The sequence below is a fragment of the Scophthalmus maximus genome, chromosome 1 (genome assembly GCF_022379125.1).
Source record: "Scophthalmus maximus strain ysfricsl-2021 chromosome 1, ASM2237912v1, whole genome shotgun sequence".
Classification (NCBI taxonomy): domain Eukaryota; kingdom Metazoa; phylum Chordata; class Actinopteri; order Pleuronectiformes; family Scophthalmidae; genus Scophthalmus; species Scophthalmus maximus.
The window spans coordinates 20,731,183-20,755,193 of record NC_061515.1 but is presented as its reverse complement, the minus strand read 5'-3'; the positions used below and the strand labels follow the sequence as shown (position 1 = coordinate 20,755,193).

Genomic DNA, 24,011 nt, shown 5'->3' with positions numbered 1-24,011 from the left:
TGTCATTTCTCTAGTCAGTCAGGGAATTCACTTCTGTCCCTCTGTGTTCCCGCCGCGACATAAATTCTGAACACAAATAGCCCAGCCAGCAACCTGCTGGTAAGGTGCTCTGTGACACGGTCACCCATATTTGCAGCAAGAAGATAGCTGCCATTCCTAAGAGCACTGGAAAGATCACTCAAAAAAAATCATCTGTTTGATGGCAAATACATCTGTCTCGCCTGTATTTCAACGATGTCTTAATCTCAGGGTTTAGAGAAAAAACAAAATGGTGTGTGGAGGACGGTTCCTCCAGGACATCGGCAATATGTTTCCTTTCTCTGCTGCTCTTCTGTCAATCAGTCACTGATCTCACTTGCACTGAGACAATGGCAGTAAAGTTTGTCTTTGTTCGCGCTGCATGTGACTGAGAGGAAGGGTCTGCGTCCTGAGATTGCGTCTGTGTGTGTGTGTGTGTGTGTGCGTGTCTGCTCTCACTATCTCCACGAGCGTGTGCATCTTCTTTTTGTGTGCCACTGTGTCTTTGTATCTCTGCATGCTGCGGAGTGTGTCCATTCATACACGTGCTGTGCCTCCTTGGATTGGGCTGTGTGTGTGTGTGTCTGCGTGTGTCTGTGTGTGTGTGTGTATGTCATCCATAGAGGACAATAGCCTGGGTCATCTGACTGAGAGGCTGCAGACCACTAGTATCACATGACAGAGGCTGAAGGCCACGTCTTTGTTACCAGGCCTATTGTTAAAGCTAAGGAGACAGCTGGGGCAGGGAAACACTTCACACACGCACACACACACACACACACACACACACACACACACACACATAGAGGAAGACCATACATAAGCACACATGCACACATATACACCGCCCCTCGTGACTCTAATCAGCCTCAGTGACAAAGATGAGTCCTTCTTCTTCTCAACTGGAATACCACACACACACACACACACACACACACACTGCGACTAGCTATAATTATAGTGACAGGGACTGGCAGGTGGTAAGGTCTGTATCATACCACTTTCTGTCAACCAGCAGCAGAGAGAAAGAGACAGCGAGGAAGACTTGGTTACTTGGTGCTTGTACTTGCTAAATCACCTTGAGTGACGGCAACAAAGTATGTTCTTTTATTCTTATATTATACATGAATTTTTTTACCTCTACTAAGTCTAAGATGTGGTCATTCCTAAAGCTCTAGATTTAGAATAAATGGGAGACATCAGAGGAGAAGAGAGGGAAAGAAAGCAGGACAGGTGTAGCATTTGAAATTCCCTGCCTCTCCAAAGGCTGATATTGAAATGTGTGTCTGCGCCTTCTGGGTAGGTTATGCACAGAAGACGAGAGGCGAGGACAACAGAAAGACGCAGAAGACATTAGGAAGACAAATTATAGACACAATGGTAATGGATGAGACAGGTGAATCTTCAATATTCCAGTGTGCACTGGTTCATTAAAACGCCACGGGGCACAATACGAAAAATAAAAACATTAAAGCTGCACTGCATTTTCTGTGAGAGGAGAGACAGGGAGCCCACTCTGAGAAACGATTCCTGAGAGTCGAGCGCGGCCTCACGCTCAATGGGCTCGTATGAAGAGGAAGTGGAAAAGATGAGTGAATAGATGAATAAGGAGAGAGAAAGGATGACAAAGAAACTCAAACAGCAGAGAAAGACATGAGAACTTTTCATGAAGTGCAGAGCTTATGAAACCAGATAGCCCTGAAATGTGAGTCTTTGACCACTCTGTGGCCTCCAGGTGTGTGTGTGTGTGTGTGTGTGTGTGTGTGTGTGTTTGGGCAGATTTTGGTCGCAACCACACCCACCCTTCAAGAGAGGTTATCTCTGCTCTTTGAGATGAACACAAATGAATATCTGTATGTGTGCATGCTTGTGTGTGTATGCTTGTGTGTGTGTGTGTGTGTGTGTGTGCTGTCGTTTGGTGCTGACAGAGCCAGTGAGGATCCTTGAATGAAAGATGAGAACGTCCTTTAGAAGGCTTCATAAAAACGTCTCATTGTCCCTTCACACACACAGACACACGCATGCACGCACACACACACACACACACACACACACACACACACACACACACACACACACACACGTGAAGTGATTAATAGAGGCCTGGTGTGCAAAAGTTGATGAAGTTGTCATATTTTGTTTATATTATTGTGTGTGTGTGTGTGTGTGTGTGTGTGTGTGTGTGTGTGTGTGTGTGTGTGTGTTTAGTGGAGAATTTAAGAGTGTGTATGTGCTCTGGCATGTGTACGTCACCAAAGTGTACGTGTACTTCAAATATTGCAACATAAACTTTAACACGGACAAACACACTCACTCAAGTTGAGAGTGGCATGCCCAGTGCTGCTGGCAAACTTCACCAACAACTCATGAATCCCTCTCCATATAAAAAAAAAAGGAAAAAGAGGAAACATTTCTCTTCCTCTTGGCAGGAGGTGGACGCTGACACCTTTCCCTTATTGTCCTGGCAGAGAAAACGTCTCTTTGTTTTTTGAAGATGACACTATTCCCCTGTTTTCTTTTCCCCTTTTTCCGAGCCTCCTTCCTTTCTTTGCCTTCCTCATTAGTTAGTGGGCAGAGCTGCAATTAGGGCAAAATTGTTTCAGGGAAGAGGGAGGGAAGGGGACGGAGAGATCGGGAGACTGTGAGGACGGAGAGAGAGAGAGAGGCAGAGGTAAACAAGAAAGAAGAGTTGAAAGAATGTGGCTAGAGAGGAGGGGAGGAGGAGGTAATTAATGAAGCTGCTATAATTACTGAGGCCTGTTTATGCCAAATTTGGAAGACAACACACACACACACACAGACACACACACAAGCACGCACACACACACACACTCCCGACAGTTTACACTCACCTTTCCATGGCAATAATCTACAATTACCATTTAAAATGCTGGCCATGTACGCTGACTAATGACATAAGCTTTTAATAACCCATCAAACCTAAGAACATTTTATCATCTCATCAGGCAGACGGTGTTGACTAAGACCGACTTATTATTTTTAACTAGAAAAAAATTAAAAATGCAAATAATTTGACCTTGGGGGGCCAACTCTGACCCCATAATTAGACAAGGAGCAGGTTTGTACTGTAGAATGAGACAATAGAACAGAGAGAAGGTGGAGATGAAAAGCTACACAAGATGTGGAGAGCCTGGGAAAGAATAAGACATAAGTTTGAAAGCAGAGGAAGAGCGGGTGAAGGAAGGGAAGCATTGGAGGCCTGTGAGGGAAAATGACAACAATGAAGGAGGAGGAAAGAAAGGGAGCAAGTACAAAGGCACGTGAGAGAGGGACAAAAGGAGAAGAGGAGGACAAAGCAAGGAGGCGATGAAGAGAACATATCGACAGAGGACAGATTCAGCAGGAAGGAGCGGGAGCAAGGAAAAGAGCAAAAGGAGGAGGAGGAAGGATGGGAGAAGGGGAGGGGGTGAGTGTGATGGGGGACAAACCAAGGTGGAACTCTGATGATGCTAAATGTGGCAAAAGGCGTGTGTGTGTGTGTGTGTGTCGGGAGACTTGCTGAATCGGCCGCGGTTCCAGTTTCAGCCTCTGAGTTTGACAGAGGGAGAGAGAGGAGAGGAGTGAGTGAGAGAGAGAGAGAGAGAGAGAGAGAGAGAGAGGTCCCTAGCCGGTAATGTTCCCTCAGGGCGGACAGACCGAGGTTGGTGGGAGGGAAGGAGGGAGGGAGGGAGGGAGGGGAAGGGAGAGAAGGAGGCAGGAGAGGGGACAAAGTAATACCTACCTCTGCAAACACGCCATTACGTCGTCGCACAGCGGACGCACAAGTTCTTTTCCAAAAGATCCTCATCAGCATCTTCGACTGATTACGATAATGCTGCGAATCGGCCCTTCAACTACGAATCTTGACAATTTTGTGTGATCTTGATCGTCTCTCTTTCTGACACTGTGTATAAATCAACTCGCAAAGTCTTTCGAAGTATCCTGTCTCGTTGCTTTCTCCCCTGGATCCAACTGAATACCACTAATCGGCTCTGATCATGTGTCGCGTCAAAAACTAAGTAAAATATTAGCCCTTTGAAAGACAGTCCTGATAGTGTTTCTTCTGAAAGGGGCCGTCGTGAAAATTTTACGGTACGTCGACTGACACTGAACCAAATTTATGGATGCACAAGCCTCTTTGTGCTTTAAAACCATTTTGGTTACTGCGTTTACGGAGCTTAGAGGTTATGATAGAGTATAATATAGAGTACAATATAGAGTATCATATAGAGATCATAGGCCTGAGGATAATAATTTTTTTGGACTGAATATAATTTTATTTTTGAATGCTGAAGTCATATTTGAAACAGCTACACAATGTTGTGCCCTTGAAGACGATTACTTGGATAAATCTAAAACTTCTAGTCATATAATCGCACAGTAAATAAAATAAAAAATTAAAATAATAATTGCCAACCATAAGGATATTAATTTATATTATCCTCAAATTATAATACCAAACATTTCCCAACATAGTTAACTTAAGAGGAAAAAACAACGACTATTGAAAACATTTATTGGCTGCTGTCCTTCATCGAAGTTTTCCAATAAGCTGTGAATTGTCAGGGCCTGGTGCATGCGCCAAAAGAAAAAAGATAGTGAAGTCGTCGCATTCACACGATCTTTTTGAATTTGTAAAATGTGAAGGTCAAATAATCATCACACACACACACACACACACACACACACACACAAACACAAATATATTCGGAAATAGACAATGCAAAGTGTTAACTTCACTGCTTGCAAATGCCCCGCTTCAATATCCTGATGAGAGTATGAGGGGGGGGGGGGTCCAGACGACTTATGTTCACTGTAATCGTTTGCCAAGCTCAGATTGTGGTTTCAAGTGTCCTCACCTTGATTTCCAATGAGAGGAATCTAAAAGTAATGAAATCACCCTAAAAGTGAACCGTATGCTTTGGAGATTTGTTTGGTATGAATGATGTGTGATTGAAAAGCTAAAATATGCAAAGCCATGGTCGTGGTTCTCAAATTCCTGACCCCAATATGAACCTTACCCTTACGATCCCTAAAAATAACCCCGCTGAAGACCACCCAAAATAAACACACGCACACACACACACGCATGTGAATTATTTACATGTGTGTCTATTTCCTGTACAGCCTCTTTACATATCCACCTGTGAAAAGCTACCTGACCCTTGATATGCAAAGCATGCGCTATTCATGCTTCCCAAAGAGGATACCGTGCATGTGCGCGCTTTTGTTGCGTCTGCAAATCCTGCTCTTTGTACGTCCAAGCTTAAACATTTGTCTCCTTAAGCAAAAAAAAAAGTGTGTGTGTGTTTTGTGTCAGGGGTGAGGTGTGTGCTAATGGATATCTAAATGCTGCTGATGTTACGTTGGACAGTTTCAGGGCCCTAAGGTCAACTCAGACCAATATTGGGAGAGAAAAAAGTGAGGGGGAGAATGTGACTTCTGCAAATCCCTTTGACAAGGACACCCATGCCTCGGGCGGCGTCCTCTTTCGCCTCATCGAACACACACACACACACACACACACACACACACACGGACAAACACACACAAACACACACAGACGGCGACTTCCACACCTCAGCACAATCGTGAAGTGGCTGTTGCTCTCCGAACAGCTGACTTGGTAGAGGACAAGTGTGTGTCAGCTCTACTGACTTGTTTTAAAAGTGAACTGAGTAAATGATGGATGTTAATTTTAAGTCTTGTGCACGGTGGATAAAAGAAACGTTTCCTGAAACTTGTATAGAATAAGAGAAACGTGTTCGTCGTCTTTGCGCACGCGGGGCTTCCCTGTGCTCCAGCTTACCTCGAAGTCGTTGGCCTTGTTGTAATGCATGTTGAGGGCCCTGAACAGCTCAGCGTCGCGGCCCACCGTCAGCTCCTCCGTGGCGGTCACGCCCTCGTTGATGGCCTGCCGCGCAAACTTCTCCATCTGGATGTAGTAGAACTCCCTGAAGTTGCTGAACCACTTGATCAGCTGGGAGGTGATGCAGCGATTAAACTGGAACAGGGGGGAAAAAAGGAATTACATTTCATGACATAATACACAATTGAAACAAAATTGTGTTAAATTGTTAATAGTTTAAATGTTAAATCACTGTATACATACATATATTTAGAGTAGGATTATTCCTGCAATGTTAAGTGTATAATTACTTTATTAAGTTGAATTATATAAACATCATATTGTATTATAAATATGGCCAGTTATTCACGAGACACTATACAGGATTTGTTACAGATTGTTGTAATTTACAAGCGTTACAAGAGATTTTAAACATATCTTGACAGGTTTGAGTGTTGTAGTAAGATGAAGTACATTCAGATCAAGTACTGAATTCCTTCCTCCTGTTTGTCGGTGCTGTGGATTTATAATAGCACAGCCTGATGTTTGCTTTGGTTCTTATTTGCATGCTCGTGTGTCATCAAATTTGACTTGAACCGGGCCTCTGAGTGAACTATTCATATTCTTATAATATCTCTATCAAGGCCAGAAAGTTTAAAAAAAATGTTATTATCACTCTGCTGAGGTGGTGAACGAGGATCTTCTGCTTCTTTCTTATTTATTTATTTTAAGGCGGTATGGTCCGTGTTAAATTTTTTTGTTTCAGGTTCGGCAAGTTTATGCTTTTGTGTAACCCATATTTTGCTCACAGCTGTAAATGAATAAGTAAAAGTTACAATTTCTAATATATTTTAATTTATCCAACTCGTTAGCCGCTAAAGCTCAGTCTACACTTCAGGGGTCTTTGTCGGACAGAATCAGCCCCTAGGAGAATCTTTCTTCTCAATCAGGAATGACCCAAATACTGCATATATTTTAATATTGTGCCATCCTGTGCTTTTTAGACCAACATTTAAAAACTCTTATGAAAGACAACACCCTGCAGGCCTTATCCAAATTCTGCAAATGTGCCGCCTGAAAACATAGGACATTTACTCTTGCTTACACAAGAGTATAATAGAATATTTTAACTCCATACTGCGATAAGTGACGTGAAACATGTTCATGTAAATGGTTAACATGTATAAAATATATCAATTCCAGGCTGTTGAAAAAAATGGTTTTTAACAGACATATAAAATATAATGGTTGATACATAGGTAAATAAATGAAAGTGAACATTTTCAGAAAAGCAGTTTTCATACAAACCTGAGTGAAAAAAAAGTGTTTAATGTGTTTCTATCGGCACGGGATCACTGCAGGTTGTCAGTCAATAATTTGTAGGCTTTCAGAATAGCAAATAGTGTGTGTATGTTTGCGCCCTCTTTCACTCTCTTCCTTACAAGAAACAACACATGGAGGGAAAAAAATACACAGCGACAGCCCAGTGAAAGTGTGTTTTTGTGTGTGTGTGTGTGCGCTGAAGTGGAAAAACTGTTTTGACACGGAGATTAAGCCCGGCATTGTTACAAGACATTGTCTCACAGGAACAAGGGATGAGTGAGAGAGATATGGGGGGAAAGAAAGAGGGAGACGGAGTGAGATAGAGGTGAATGGAGCGAGGCAGAATGGAAAAAGGAATGCAGTCACAGAGAGAGAGAGAGAGAGGGTGACGGAGGAAAAGAGATATTTTTTTCGGGAGCGGTCACAAGGCAGTGACATAATGGAGCATAATTTGGGGGGTGGGTGTGTGTGTGTGCGATATGTGTGTGTGTGTGTGTGCGCGCCACTGAGGGAAAGGGAGTTGGTTTGACAAAGCTCAGTGTTAAGAGGGGAAAGTGTGTGTGTGTGTGTGTGTGTTGGGGGGGTGCTTTGACCCACAAAAGGGTTGCACGAAAGGAACGCGATAACTCAGCAATCAGAACACAACCACATGGTTACACACATAAGACAATGTCGTCCGTCCACGGTACGTAAGATAGAGCCAAGCGTCTTTTTATGATGGTCTAGATTGGTCGAGGGAACGGTTGACCACTTGGACAACGTCACTGCAAACTTGACCTTGCCACTCTGTACAGTCTGTATAGACATCACATGATTTCTTCATGTGCTTATCAATGAGTCAAATTGCAACATGGGGCGGAGGTGTCGCCTGGAATCTGTAAATGTTTTTAACCATGTGTGCCTCAACAAATTCACGTGTAGACAGGGCAAAAAACAAAAAAACACAAGCGAGGCAAGAGACAAAAGACAGGGACAGTGAATGGAGGTGGTGGTGGTGGGGGCGGGGGGGGGGGGGGGGGGGGGGGGGGGGGGCAAAATGCTGAGGTAGAGGAATGCCATTTCTGTTTACAACGAAAAGGGGAAAAGAGAGGGTGTCAGAGAAAGTGTCATGGTGTCCGGACTCCCCTCCCCTTCCTCACTTGATGGTGGTAGTTGTCAACCCCCCCGCAGCCCCCCAGGCCCCGTTGGAAGGGCAAACAACGCGCACATCTTTTGAGAATCTGCCCGACACTTCAACGTTGCAGCGCGGCACAATTTATAGAGGACAGTGTGAATGTGCACGATCGACATAAATTGCGGCGTTTCGACGCCGAAGGTTTTCCCGTGGACGCCGGAGGAAAAGCTGTTGTAGTAACTTTTATTAAATCATGTTTGAGGGCATTTTCTGCTTTACTCGACAGTAATACGCTGCAGGGAAGTGGTTTGTGCGTGTGTGTGTGTGTCACTGAGACGGAGAGGGGAAAAGAAATTCATGAGACAGTTTTGGGCATAGTGTAACCACTGATTGATGATGATTAGTCAGTCGTAATAGTTTCTAGTAGGTTCTAGTTTTGTGTACGTGTTGCGTGAAAATGCCACCAGTTGGCATTATATGCAAATAAAAGCTAGTTGGAACCGTAATTTTTTTTTTATCTAGTTTGAAATACTGAACAAGGCTATTTTTTTAAATAATTTTCCATTAAGAGACGGTTGTTTCTTGCTACACATCTCTGCCCTCACATCAGTACAGTATTTTCTGCTGAAACGTTTCTTCCGCCATCTCGAGAAAACACCGCAATCACCGAAGTTACATCAGTGTCATGCAGACAGGGCTGTTGCCGGTTTCCTATCGCGACGCTGCCAAATTGGCTGTGTGGCTCTAATTGACAAGGCGGGTGAGAGGCGGGTTGGATGCTAATTGATTCCTGCTGAGACAGCGGCATCGTGATCTCCCTCCAGCCTCTCAAGGCAAGAGTCGTCGGGGGCGTCTCGCTGATGAATGCGTTGCCGTGTTCAGTGCGTTAGCAGGAGTGCGTCCTCAGATGGGAGTGAGAGTGTGAGTGGCGAGGAACTCCCCGAGCCGGCGAGCGTCTAATTAATCTTAACTCCTCCGGTCCTTACAAGGCCTTAATTACTCTCACTGACTCTCTCAAGACGAGACAGCGGCGACCTCCGCGTCTCATGCAAACATATATGATTGTCTGGTCAGAAGGCAAGAGTTTTCACTATGCAATTAGGATATTGTGCATGTGTGTGTGTGTGTGTGTGTGTGTGTGTGTGCGTGTGTGTGTGTGCATGCTTGCTCATCTGTGCCTAAAGCAGTTGTCAGCTCAACCCACTTCCCACACTGAGTGGGGCGGACATTGTGTGTAAGAGGCTCATCTTTAAGAACCAGTTTCCCATAGACAAAGTCCATTCAAGTCCAATTAAGGGAAGCCATTCAGTTCCCTAATTCCCTTACAGTGAATCTGCCTGATCCTCCTAACACATGCGACTTATTGTTCGCTGGGAAGGAGGGGGCGGAGGGAGGAGGAGGAGTAAGAGAGAAGAGATGAAAAAAAAGAGACATTGACCCGGATTTTGAAAATATGGTAATAACGAGGGTAATGAATGCAGTGGGACAATGAAACGGGACACACGTACACAGACAGACAGCAACAGGGTGCTCGCGCTACTCAGTCCTCACACACACGCGCACCTGCGCGCACACGCACGCCTTGAAAAGAACAGCCTCGTTCATCATAAATGGGATTATCCGTGATTCATTTTTTTTATTAAGCAAAGTAATATGTGGAGAGTTCCTCCCACAGATGAATGTACTGGATTAAATGGGATTACAACTCAATTAAAACTTAATTTCGACTGTACCTCAATTATTTGCATAAAACGAATAATAAGAAACCATCATTTTCTTAAAGGATGAGGCTAAACAATATTACATTATATTCTGCAAAAAGTAATCCCCCCCTCCCCAACTAACAACTCAGTGAATTCTAACACATCTGAAAATAGTCCCACAAAAATATTCAACCTCTTCTCCTGTTTGAGTATTGATTAGTGGAAATGACAGCGCCCTGCGGGTTTATAGAATTGTTTAGATATTGATATTAACGTCTTCAGCTGGAACAATATCAGTCTCATCCTTTAAAATTATAATCCTTAAGATTTTTATGGAATCAAATCCTGTTTTTAGTTATATCTCGATTCAAATTGACCACCTACTGTACACATGACAGAATCACAGGAAATGATGCATATATGTAATTCAGTGTAACCATTTTTAAATAAAAAAATCAGTTGCCTGACTCATAAATGAGCTGTTCTTTACTGCTCATGCAAACCGGTTTCTCATCAAATCAGCCAGGACTCATTTAAAATTATACATATCTGGTTTTCTTTGTCTGTGGGCTGTGACAAATGGTACATCCTGAAATTCCAGTAGAAAAATATTTTCATTCCTTTAAATCCCAGTCCAATTCACAGTTGTGACTGTAGTTGCAGATCCAGGCCATAATCGCGTCCATCTGCTGAGCAAAGTGTCAGGCAGAAAGCACTGCAAACATCTCCTAATCTAAATCCACATTTGTCGAGATGAAGAGATTAATTGAATATCAGTTTGGATATAAACCCACAGATTTGGAGACTGGATTCATTTTTTAAAAGCCAATATCAATCTCCTCGCAAGATAAACTCATGAGCTGAGCCTGTGCATTAACTCATTAGTCCTAATTTGTCCTTTTTTTCGAAATTAAACCCCGAAGCCACAGTTTATTTGCCCACGTAAATATTAAGCACATTTACTCAAATAATAGAAACCAGGGAAAATAAGCTGATTATGGAAAATTATCATGTCAGCACATAACAGTTTAAAACAGTTTTCTTTTTTTCCCCGTAAGTGAAGGTCAACAAGGCTTTTCAAAGTTTTGGGATAGACAGTCGTGTTAAATCTCATAATAACTCTTTAGCTCGCTTAGCTCATTACTATTAATGTTGAGAGTCAGAGGTTCTCAGATATGATTCATTTAAAGTGTGTACATATGAAAGGGCATCTGTGTACAACCACTGATTGGGTTTATTCAGTACATTCACTGTTCTTCAAAAGGCTGGGACTCAAAAAAAAAGAAGTCAAAATGGCTTTTTCAGGATGAACAGCTTCGAGCTGCGATGTTACTATTCAACCTGGATTTGCTTATTTTCCAGTGTGCATGTCTTAAATCGTATTCATGAAGATAGTTTGAATGTGGGAAAAAAGAAATTCTTTGAAGCTTAAAATTTGGAAGAAAAAAATCTCAGTTTCTCTGTTTATGATTATTAGTGTCCGATGTTGAAATCAAGCTTCCCCAGCACTGACTTAGGCAACGAAGTTGGACTTCTTGGAGAAGTGGAAAAGTTTGAAACGATGTTGGTTTAGCAGAGTTTTGATAATATTCCACGTTCATTGTCTCAATAAGACGACGGAGAGAGGGGGGTAGCTGGGGTACTATAATGCCCATTCTATCCCTTCATGGACTCTCGGTTAATGACAAAACCCACTTGCACGTACTGGGAGCAGGTAGGCTTAGCAACCTTTGGTTTGCCTAGCAACCCGGTGTCCCAGCGACCCTAGTTGCCATGGCACCCGATGAGGATGTGGCACTGCCATGAGGAAGTGATCATCGCAGACATGAGCCAAAGGGCAGCTGGTGTGAGTGTGTGTGTGTGTGTGTGTGTGTGTGTGTGTGTGTGTGTGTGTGTGAGTGTGGCTGCTCATTTGAATACAGTGTCCTGAATCCGTTGAGGAGTCGTATGCTCCTTTACAAAACACACAGCAGCCTGTAAACACAAAACAATCAGCGCCTTTGTTTTTAAGCTGTTGTTCTATCGTCATCCCTTTCGTTTGTTTGCCCTCCCCTCCCCACATTCCCTCTGTCATTTGCTCAAAAACGAGCCAACACACATTTTTTCTTTTTTCTTTAATGACTTTACTTCCTTTCTTGGCTTTTCCCATTTATCTTTCGTTCTACCTGTGCTTCCTGCCCTCTGTCAAAACCTATTCTTTGTCTTGATCCTATGTTTAAAAAAAACAGTTAAACTTCTCATTTTGTGTTGCCAAGAGTGAAAGTCTATATGTGTTTTGGGTGAAAGGAAGATGGAGGTTGAAGTCGGTGTGTGTGTGTGTGTGTGTGTGTGTGTGTGAGAGAGAGAGAGTGGTGGTAGGGGGTTACAGTATGTGTGTGGGAGAGGGAAAGTGGGTGTTATTACCCCCCTTTCCAACCGCAGGCTGATTAAGGCCAGAAACTCTAATTATGTCACAAAGACGTGACAGACTGGAGCACCCATCTGCACTTTCTATCTGTGTCTCTCTGTCTCTCTCTCCCTCACACACTCACACACACACACACACACACACACACATACATCCACACACACGCAGAGTAACGTAACAACACACAAAAACATCGGAATGTTATCAGACAACAAAAAGTCACATTCAGAGTCAAACTATCTGAGAGTGGAAGTTAGTGAGAGATAAAAAAAAATAAAAATGAAACCCAACTGTGACCAAATCTAAAAACCAAAGGCTCCACACAAAGACTCGTACCTGTTTACAACGTTCATCTGCACCATCTGTCGCTTAAAAAAACACTGTCGTGATTTTTGTGATCTGATTCTAAAGATGGCGTTGAATTCCCATCGCTCGGCCCAACAGAGGCTGCATGGTTTCTGTGCTTGTCTGTTCTAACACATTCTAGAACATCCATCACCAACTCAGTAAGTTAGAAAAATCATCTTTACATGCCTTTTTACTCTACAACATTTTTGTTCATTCAATTCACGCATCATTGTATCAGCAGTCTCTGTGTGTTTGTGTGTCTACACGGCATCTATCAACTTCAAACTTTTTCTAAAAAACGATTTTTTCCGCCAAATCAATCTCAAGAGAAATAAGTACATTTAATTCAGGGTCAAAACAAAAAGTCCAGTGAAGTCAGATGAATAAAAAAAGGCTTAGAAGAGAGACTTTGAATATGACGGGGATGAAAAAGAAAACATATTAACTGTGAGAGAATTACGGGACATAAGAGGGTCATAGAAACGGTACGAAGAAGTAAAGAGGAGTGTGAGGTCTTACCTTGACGTCGGAGAAGAAAATTTTGAGCATGTTGGAGGAAGGGTAGCGGGTGTAGAAGAACATCAGCTTGGCTTTCTTCAGGTGGTTGGGAGACAAGCCCTCCTGAATCTGAGCAACTTGTTAAGAACCAGCAGGCAAGTGTCAGCAAATTCTCTCAGTCTGTGCACGTTATTATATAGAACCAAGAGAGGGATGCTTGCGTGAATGTTATAGGCCCCAGAACTGACCCAAAGGCTTGAAGACATTTAAAAAATTTTTTTTGAAAATGTTAATGAGATCAAAGTGGGATGTTTTTCTTTTTTCAAAAAGCAGGAGGGTTAAAAGCGGTATGCGTTTAACAAAACCACAGAAATTCCGCGGCACAATGGCGGAGACCAAGGTCTCTGATTGGCGCGCAAATTTACACCTAAAGCAAAAGCAAACACGAGCACCTGCTGGGTTTGGATCAAATCCCACATTCACTCCCGCATCTCGCCGACTCCGCACCCCCCAATGTCAATCCCATTGTCTCAACAGGGAAAATAATAATTGGGGAGGCCCTAGTTGCAGGGGCACCAAATGTGTGCGTGTGTGTGTGTTTGTGTGTGTGTGTGTGTGTGTGTGTGTGTGTGTGTGTGACAACAGCTGTGGCCCACCACGCTGCCATTTCCCCACCACATTAACAGCCCTATAATCTATCAGAGAAGATGAGGCAATCAATGGAACCCCCTGCAAGGTCAATTAGCACACAGACAATTACACACACACACACACACACACACACAGAAACCCCAGGGGCCCTATATGGCTGCAAAGAGGGACAAGGAAAGAGGGAGAGTGGCATCATCAGCAATCGGTAAAAGAGGGAGAGAAAGAAAGTTAATAAAGTTTAAAGAAGAAGAGAGAAGGGGCAGATCCAGGACAGGAAGCAGAGGGAAGATTTCAGTTTGACATCTTTCTTCACAATAATTATTTTTATGTTGTGCTCAAGTTATTTTATCATCTAATCAACAGTTGTCATGTAGGCTTGAAAAAGTTTCTAAATGACTACGACACCAAAAGTGACCCAACCGTACGACAGAACTGACCATGACACCACAGCACCGTGCACTTTGCCTCGGTGACTGGAGAGCATTGAATTGTCATCCATCATTCATTGAGCGGCAGCTACGTCAGGTCTTCAGACAACAACACCATCACCTGGTTAACATTCATACCAACCTGTCTCTGCTTAGGTCAGATAATACGCTGTGTTCAGTTTTTGCAGCCCATCTTCTTTTATATGGAAACACACACACACACACACTAAAGCACACACACGACTCAGAGTAAACAGAGTGAAGCAACACCATAATGAATAAAAAGCAAATGATGTGTGTGTGTGTGTATAACCGTAGCTAATGTGACTCAGTGAATAAATTAAACTAGTGATGTCCGTTTTCTTCCACTTCTTTATCTCCTCCTCCTTTCCTATGTATGGGTTTATCCTGATACGTGTGTGTGTGTGTGTGTGTGTGTGTGTGTTGTGCAGGGTTCACTGTATCAGCTGTAACTTGACCTTACTGCCAGGTGTATGTGTTTTGTGTGTGAGTTAAGTTTGATTGGGGGGAAAAGGGAGTATTTGTGTGTGTGTGTGTGTGTGTGTGTGTGTGTGTGTGTGTGTGTGTACATGTGCCTGAGCATGTGTGTGTGTGGGGGGGCGGGGGGTAAATTCATAAATAAAAGGAGGACATCTGTTCAGCTCTGCAGAGAGGATTAAGGATACACAGACCTGAGAGAGAGAGAGAGATAGAGAGAGAGAGAGAGAGAGAGAGAGAGAGAGAGAGAGAGAGAGAGAGAGAGAGAGAGAGAGAGAGCATGTGTAGCTCTTTTTGTGTAGGTGTTTGCACACATTTCAGGTGAAATATGATTGATGCAAATACACCTCAACCTAACTGCCTGACTTCCTCGGTACAAGAGTGAGGAATGAGAAGAGACAGGAAACAGCAGTATGTATAAAAACAAGTCTAGGATGTTTTCACGAGAGATGTGACAGATAAAGAAGCCCTGACGCATTTATACATTAAATCCAAGTGGCAGTGGAAACATTCGTTAACTGTACATCTTAACATAAGCTTGCATATGATTCAAAATACGGTCTACGGATGATTCAAACTTTAGTTGACATAAAATCCCTACGCTGCAAAAACAGAGCAGAACAACCAGTCCTTTTGTTTGAGGAACGGCAACCAGCAACATGTTTTTCACAATTCCTCGACAAATAACGATTATCAGAATTCTTGCAGTTAGTTTTCTTTCCATCCGATGACTGATACATTTAACTGAACTGTGAGATTAAAAGTGTAACTTTTTCAGAAGTCATCAAGAAACAAGTCGTAAATGGACAAAATGTGAAAAGTGAATGAACTTATGTTTAAGGACTGCGGGTATTAAAATGATGAAGGGTGTAAAAAAAAAAGTTTAACGGCAAAATAAAAAAAGGGAGCATTGAAGGGTGGTCAGTACCTTTGAAATATTAATATCCACTTTCAAAGATTTTTTCTTTCATTCCGAATGAATGGATAAACATTTTGGAATGAAACAGCTCAGCGGGATCAAGAGACGTGTCAAATATTTCTTCTTTTTTAATTAAAGCAACATCTAAATTGCCTTTGAAGACGACACTGTGATCAAATCCTCATCACAGCGGTAAGGAGTTCCTATTTGTCAGGTTCAAAGTCTTATTTTTCTTTTCACTTTGTTCTTCAAACGTGTGTGTGTGTGTGTGTGTGTGTGTGTGTGTGTGTGTGTGTGTGTGTGTGTGTGTGTGTGTGTGCCTGTTTGTGCAGTCAAAGCGTGTGCGCGCGTAGTGGCCGGGAGAAACCCTCTCCATATGAAAGGTTAGAAACGAAAAGATAAACAGCTACCTGCAAACACACACACACACACACACACACACACAGCTGCCGAGCAACTGAGAGCGAAGGCCAACAAAGAACAGCAAGTTAGAGCGATCGACAATAAGAGGGCAGGAGACAACGAGCTAAACGCTGTAAAGAGGAAAACAGTGTGTGCATTTTGGATATCACACTTCTCCTTATGTAACCACACAGACACAGACACACACACAAATGCACGCACACACACACACACACACCCTGAAACACACGTTTAGAAAGCTGCCATCAGAGGCCAAGCATTCACCTGTCCTCCTCCTGTGCTCTTTGAAATATGATTAGCTTTGAGCTCCTATGTACAAGGTCTGACCCCACACCCACACGCGCATAAACACACACACACACACACACACACACACTAACACACAAACACGCACGCATAGACAAAGTGAAATATGATTTGCTTTGAGCATTTATGTACAAAGTCTTTGTGATGAAAGAGAACCTAACAGCATAAGTGTCTCAGACAGTGGGAGAGAGAGTGTGTGTGTGTGAGTGTGTGTGTGTGTGTGCGTGTCTGTGTTGAAGAGGGAGCTCACTGGCCTTTCTCAGCACCTTTAAACACCACAACCTGCTGCACAGACTTAAAAGAGCTTGCGAGAGAGAGCAGTGTGAGACCTGTTTAATCTTCCCCCTCTTGCAAGACCCGGCGCGTCCCTTTTCATCTTCCCCACTCGGCGAGGAAACAAGAGGGTTAGACCAGGAACCAATTAATGCAGATTAATTGATGTTTAAGACCCTCTTTAACTACTGCATGCTGCTGTGCCCTGTGAGATGTCTCTGGGTGTTTGACTGTGGTCAAACGGTAAAAATAAAAGTAACTCTATTTTATTTAATGCTAATAATTGTTAATGTGTAGCAATGTAAGATATAATAGTACTACTGTGTCTCAATTTCATTCTATGGTCAATAGATGAATAAATGAAATAAATAGTTCTGAAATTCAAGAAAACCGTACAGTGACAAGGATACAGTGCTGCCTGAGTAGGGCGATATGTCAGCGATGTCTTGCAGGTCTCCACACTCAGACTTGATGAGGGACAGGGACAGACCCTCTGGTCCGTGCTGGCTCGGTGAGCTCTGCCTGTGGTGGTGGTGGTGGTGGTGGTGGTGGTGACCGAGATGCCCCCCTCCGAGGGATGCCATTTTGGTTCTGAGGCTGAGAGTTTCCCGGGTCATGTCCATGGAATCGGGGGAAGACCGATGCAGTTCCTTGGGCCCTGGAGGGTAGCCATCTCCACCCCCATGCGAGCCCAGGGGGCTCTGAAAGGGGTAGCCCATTAGGGGCAGAGGGAACGGGTGGCGAAATGACGGAGGGCTGAACCCGAGAGAGGCGGTGAGGGGAGAGGGGTGGAGGGAAGGATGGTGCGGAGGAGGAGGAGGTGGAAGCGAGGGGTTGATGTTCTCTCCTCCGCTGCCTCCGCCACTCTTGCGCACCACCAGCGGCAGGGCCTCTGTTTGGTCGCTTGGCGTTGGCACGCCACTCAGTCTGCCACTCAAACCACCAAATGAATCCATCGGGTTCGGGACAATTACATCGCCAAAGCAATGCAGCCTCTGGTTCGAGGAGTGGTAGTGAGAGGTGGGACTGCCGTCACCGTTCAGAGTGAGGGCCAGGGCGCCGCTGCCAAATCGTGAGTCCGGGGTGAGGGACGGGAGGGGCCCGAAAGGTGGAGGGCAGGAAGAGGACGAGTTGGAGGAAGAGGAGGGTGCAGCTGGTGTGTTGCTGTGGCAGCCATGATGGTTACCGACGCCCTGCTTGGGCGAAGAGAAGCCCTTGACGACAGTGTCGACAACCTGCGACACGGCACAGTTCAACTCTTGCTTCAGCGTCTCTGCTAACTGCCTTCCTCCTCCTCCCCCTCCCCCTCTTCCTGCTGCTGCTCCTCTCCTCTTCATCACTCTTTCTTCATTCCTCTCCTCCTCCTCCCTACCGTCCACATCTTCCTCTATTTCTCCATCTAACAGGGCCTGTTCTCGGAGAAGGGCTCGGGCCCGGTCCAGGAAGAGACCTGGGTCCAGCTCTGACAGTTCGTCGTGTCTATGCCGCCCTCTGTTCCTGTGCCTTTCTTCCAGGCCGTCGGAGCGTATACTGTCCTCGGACAAGTTGCCGTCCTCCTCTCTTTCTCCTCCTTGTTCGCCGTTCTCCTCCTCTTCCTCCGTCTCCGAGTCGTAGATCTGGTAGAATTTCTCCTGGAGTTGGCGCAGTTGTTTCTGAACGGGAGAGGATAGAGACTATTACAGAAGATTTCTCCTGAACATGAAGATGACCTGTCACCGTAAACGTTAAATATCATGGGGAAATATAATGGAGAAATGAAAATGATACAATTTGCCAAACAAGTTCTGTTTGTCACATCATTTTGGTTTAACATTTGCATTAGCCATTTCATTTATTAAATTGGCAGACGCTTTTATTCAGACTGGCGAACACCATGTGTGGGAAATTGGAAAATATATACTGTATAACCAACCTGCATGTCCTCCAGTTGCAGTTTGAGCTGCCGTCTCTCTTCCTGTCTTTGCTCCTGCCTGGAACACACCATCTGGGTGAAGCTGTGTTGCTGCTGTGGCAGACGCTGCTTTCTCTTATTCTCCCTGAAAGCCTCACCAACGCTGACGACCACGGCCCGTGAGCCCGGAGAGCTCAGGCGGGAGGGACACTCGCCCAGGATGTGGTTGCGGTTGCTGGTGCTGCGGCTGTTGCCGTCTCCCCGGTGATTGTTGCTGCTGCTGCTGTTGTTGCTGCTGTTCTCGTTGTCACGGTTGCCCTCTTGGTTGTGGTCGCTGGCGCTGGGCCGCACCAGTGGCGAGTGACTCATGCCGCGGATGATGTTTTCCACGCGGGCGCGCTTTGCACGGAGGTGCTCGTCCGACAGCCTGTCCAAGTCAAAGGAGGAGAGGGAGAGGGGCTGAGAGGGTGCGTGGGAGTTGTGGCTCGTAGGAGGTAGTGGCCGCCCGAAGGAGGAAGAGGGGGGAAGAGGCCCTGGAGAGAGGCAGTCAGATGGACTGTCCTGGTCGCGGGAGGAGTTGCTGCAGGCGTCTTCAGCCTGGATCTCTGAGCCTCCACTGGACAGAGCTCCACTCCCCTGTGACAGATGACAGGAAGACAGATTTAATACATAAAATTTATGATTTTATGGATGTGGATTGAAGGCTTTATAGTGGCTTGTCTGTTTGGTTGATTAAAAAGCCTAAAATGCACGTGAGGTTGAGAAAATGGCGACTAAACAGTGACTAAAACTGTTGATTAATTGACTTTGATTTGAATATATCACCACCAGCTGTTTTTCTGCAGTTTGTATTTACCTGGAAGCCAGAGTCGCTCCCTCCATTCTTTCCCATGTTATTCTTCAGTAGCTGAGAGATGATGGTGACACCAGGGAAGGGCATCATGGCGTCCTCATACGAGTTGGTCCTCTTCAGCAGCTTCCTCAAAACGTTCGACTTCTCTCCGTCGCCGGTGGCACCGGTGTGGCCGTGGCTGACCAACGAGCAGTCTCCGTCCTGATCGGGCCCATGCGATTGGTTCATGCTGTCAAACAGGGTCTCCCTGGAGCGAGTGAATATTGCGCTGCCCACAGTCCTTTTCACCCCGATGTCAACACGTCGGCGCTTTGTCTGTCTGGTTAGGAGGGTGGTGCTGTCATGATCAGGCATCACGCAGGGCAATTACGTGGACATGACCAGGGGTCCTCACAGACGCATGCAGGATGAGAGGAGTTACCTGGTCAACAACAAAAACAGACATGAATTAAAAAAGATGTCAGCATTTCAGTGTCACCCGGATAATAAGGATCCCATTCTTTGAAATCGGTAGATGTACTTATTGACTCGATGCTGAAATGGAACCGGTCTGTGCAGGAAGAAAATGTATGAAAATATTTTGAATTATGAGATGCAATAGCAAACACTGAAAAGCTTTAATAAAAATCTGTAAAAAAAATTTTGAGGCTTTAAACCATAAAATATATTTTTTACATAGAAGTTTAATGACTAAAAGGATTAGAGGATTCCCGATAACATTTCCAAAACAGACTGTAGAAAAAAACTTACTTTGGTCTGTAACATTTATTAACATTTTGTTCAAACAATTTGGAAATTAATTAAATGTATTTGCCATATAGATACTAAAATGACTACTTAGTCACCACTGCAAAAATGTCAAGCAACACAAACACATCTGACAGACGCAAAAGGGTCGAGCGCTGAGCAAAATACAAAAGAAATATTACAAATATTCTAGATTTTCTTGACCAAAAACTGAACACAGACCAGCACACACTCCAAGTAGTTCGCAGTGATATTCCCACGGAGGAGTAACACCTGGCTGTAATAACAAAATAATTTCCCATATCCTTCTCTTCCTCCCGTGAGGGTTGACCTTGATTTCAACAACTTGTGAGGAGTTGTGAAGAATCGACAGGCCCTCTCTTATTGTCAGAGGGATTTCACCCCATTCTCAAATTTTAAAAAAAAATCCTTTTCAGTGTTAATTTTTCTTTTTTTGCTTCTTCACATTATTTCAAAGACGTAGGTACTTGTATTACTTTTTTTTTAAGTAGTAAATTTTATTAGTAATGTTAGAAAAACTTTAAGTTTCACTATGCTGCGAACTGGATCTATAGTATTGGGTCAGGGTAGGAAATAGGAAGAAAGATACACGACTGGTTTCAGTCGTGTCCAAAACTCCCACCTCTATCGAGTTTTCATTGACCGAGGTACTTGCCAAAAATCCCTTTTCAACATGGCTTCCCTTATTGATTTAAGAATGTAATCAAGACAAAAAAATAAACAATCTTAAAAAGCGTCACCAAGAAGTAAAAGGAACAAGTCAGTATCTGCTTGCACTTGCGCCGTCACACACATGCACACAGGCAGCGTTTTTCATGTTACCTGTTTGCATCTGTTTTGCAAGTGATTTCAGGGTCAGGTCTATAGGCAAATCGTACCCAAATGAAAGATGCCTCCTACAACAGTTTGTCAGAGCTGTGCATTCACAGGAGCCGAGCAGTTTTTCAATGTTAAAATATGTTTAAAAAACACAGTTATGCAACTGTAGCACGACAATCAGGTTTCAAAGCGAGACAGAAAACTGCCAAAGTGCTCAAACACACACAGTCGGACTGAATGAAGGACACAAACAAGATGCTTTAGCCGACAAAGCTGACACTGTTGTGTTCCTGCAGGGCCATCACCAAATGAAATACTCTCCAAGCAGGGGAGGGGGATTAGTTTGAATGTAACTCAGTGTAATAGACCAGAGGTGTTCAGAAAATCGCTCAGAGCCCCGGCACAGTGCCCAGCAGTGACCCAGATACACACTCGCGCAGAGTCCACTCCATGCGTGCGTACACGCATTGCTCACTGTTTGCATTATTGGTTTCTTGGCATTTCTCTGGGCAGAGGTCTGGCAGGGAGCGCGGCGTGTGACAGAAACTGTTTGGATGAGGGGGGGTCCAAAGTGCAAGAAAACTTATTTTGAAATTTGTGTCTTAAAAGTGCAAACACTTTGCACTGTTGTGTGTTCCAACAATAACACCTGACGCAATAATGCAAAAATAAGCTTCTGTGAACGGTGAGCGATGAAAGGAGATGTGAGAGTGTGTGCGACTGTGTGTGTGGTTTCTGCATCAAAACAGAAACTCTTGTTCCAATCTGAATTGGCGGAGCAGGAATAACTGAAATGAGAAGTAGCTGATGAATAACTGTAAAAGGCACATTTTCATTGTAGTGTGTGTGGTGGCTCATGGCTAAATGAATTTCTCTTTGTTCCATGAAAATGAGGGATTCCTCTAAAATTCTTTGAGGCCCATCTAACTCCTACTTCAATAAAATTACAAAAGAAAAGGGAAAACGGGGTGAAAAAGATTTTTGATAATGAAACAATTTGCAATAGTTTGGAGTCATATAATTTGCGCACATTTTACTTCGTGTTGCGCTGCAGAGAGGACTCAACTACCGTGGTTATACTTGTTTAAAGAAGGTAGTCCAAGAAAAAACTAACACATAATATAGTGTTAAAGGGATCCCCCCTTCGTTATTTGGTTCGGTCGCTGACTGAGTGCTCTCTGAGCAGAGAGCACCGCTGTCCAGTGTTACGTTTACGCACGGCAAATGTACAGAGAGGATTGTTGCTTTCCAAACAAGTTTATTAAAGCCCACGGTTATGAAACGAGCAGCATGAAAAACGTCCATCTTAACGTGCTTTTTATTCTTTCATAAACCGAAAAGGGTTTTATTTTATCAGTAAAGAGCCAAACCAATGGACGGTGGTCAATCAGTTTGTTTCTAAAGCACTTTACTCTTCTTTTAGCATCTCTGGGTGATATCGCTGCACAACAGATCAAAACAATTAAAGTTTCGAGCTATATTTGATGTGGAAGCAGGGGGGAGGATGTTTTTCCACGGTTTATTTGAATTCGTGAAACAGCAGCCTATACGAGTAGCTGGCAGGATCTTTAAAACTCGTCTGCGCTGAATGGCACGTTCGCCACCAAGGAAATTCAACAGCGGCGACAGGAGCGTAAAATCCGTGCGAGGTTTCAGTGGCGAGAGCCACAATCCAAGCAAAAGGGCACGGCAGCAAACAACCGAACAAAAACCGAATATATACGTTAAAATTAAAAAAGGGAAACTTCTGGCCCAGGAAGCCCCGATCAACCCACAGGGTGATGACGCGCAGAGTCCTGACGCGCATAAAGTTAATATGAGCGGAACATAAATGAAGACCGTGTCCATAGAAGTTAACCAACACCCACGATGCTATCAGACAAAACACACACACAGCCAAACAATACACGAGCCCACGAGTGACAATAATACGCGTGATAATTAATAACATACAGGATATAATAACAAGTTTGTACGTACTTCTCTCTCGAGCGCTTCCTCGAGTCGGTCCGTCGAAGAAAGGGCGAACGCAGGAGACAGATCCACACTCGCCGTTGAGATCAATGCCGTAATTTGCCACAGCAAAGTGGAGACGGATACGGAGCGTGCGTGCGCGCCGGCGTGAGTGCGTGTACGGGAGGGAGAGAGAGAGAAACACAGAAAGACAGAGAGAGAGAGAGAGAGAGAGAGAGAGAGAGAGAGAGAGAGAGAGAGAGAGATTGCTCTTGTGCGCCGCTCTCCTCTCGGGATGGGAAGTGTGCAGTGTCGAGCGCACACACTGCGGTCTCTTGGCTCGGCGGCGAATCCCGCTTTTCTCCCTCCGACCGACGGCAAGAACCGACTGTCAATAAGAAACGAGGAGGAGACGCACATGAAGGATACGCGAAGACGCTGCGTCACCGGCCCCGGAGTGAGGTAACGACTCCGCCCGACCAATAAGGAAGGAGGAAGCGGAGACGGTGGATTTTTTTTCTTCTTATTTATAAGGAGCCCCCCCGGAAAAAAAACCCAGCCAGAGCGCAGAGAGGAGGATGCGGCGGTTTAACTGACTGTCAGGTTCACCAACTTTCCTCAAACGGAGATACATCATTTAAAGAAAAAAACTTTCTCGAATTAAATTGTCTTAAACCACTTTATGGACATCAGTTGAAAAGGCAAATCGTTTTTTCTCCCCAGTTAATCTCTCTCTCTCTCTAATTGATGACCGAAGTATAGTCTGTGATATAATATATCATTTAATTTAAAAGGTCACTTTGAGGTGACATTTATAGTTTAATAATCACATTTGGGATAGTTTTTACGCTTTCACTCTGTGGCCCAGTTTGTTTGCATGTGCACTGCTCGCGCTCATCTCTACGATCACAAAGATTTCAATAAACATGCTCCTTCATTCATTTTGTGCATTTTTTTCATGCGACTGCAA

At 44.2% G+C, this 24,011-nt stretch overlaps 1 protein-coding gene across 1 annotated transcript in view; it reads right to left on the bottom strand.

The window, feature by feature from the left end:
- The window catches only part of prox1a (prospero homeobox 1a), a 32,218-nt gene extending 8,776 nt beyond the window's left edge, over positions 1 to 23,442 (bottom strand). Inside the window, exons 1-6 of the mRNA XM_035635937.2 lie at positions 23,069 to 23,442; positions 19,505 to 19,922; positions 18,670 to 19,284; positions 17,168 to 18,409; positions 13,281 to 13,388; positions 5,828 to 6,022 (exon numbers count right to left, since the gene is read on the bottom strand). Coding sequence (XP_035491830.2) covers positions 5,828 to 6,022; positions 13,281 to 13,388; positions 17,168 to 18,409; positions 18,670 to 19,284; positions 19,505 to 19,855 — 2,511 coding nt within the window. The 5' untranslated portion in view covers positions 19,856 to 19,922; positions 23,069 to 23,442. The remainder of the gene's footprint in view (positions 1 to 5,827; positions 6,023 to 13,280; positions 13,389 to 17,167; positions 18,410 to 18,669; positions 19,285 to 19,504; positions 19,923 to 23,068) is intronic.
- Between the last annotated feature and the right edge of the window lie 569 nt (positions 23,443 to 24,011).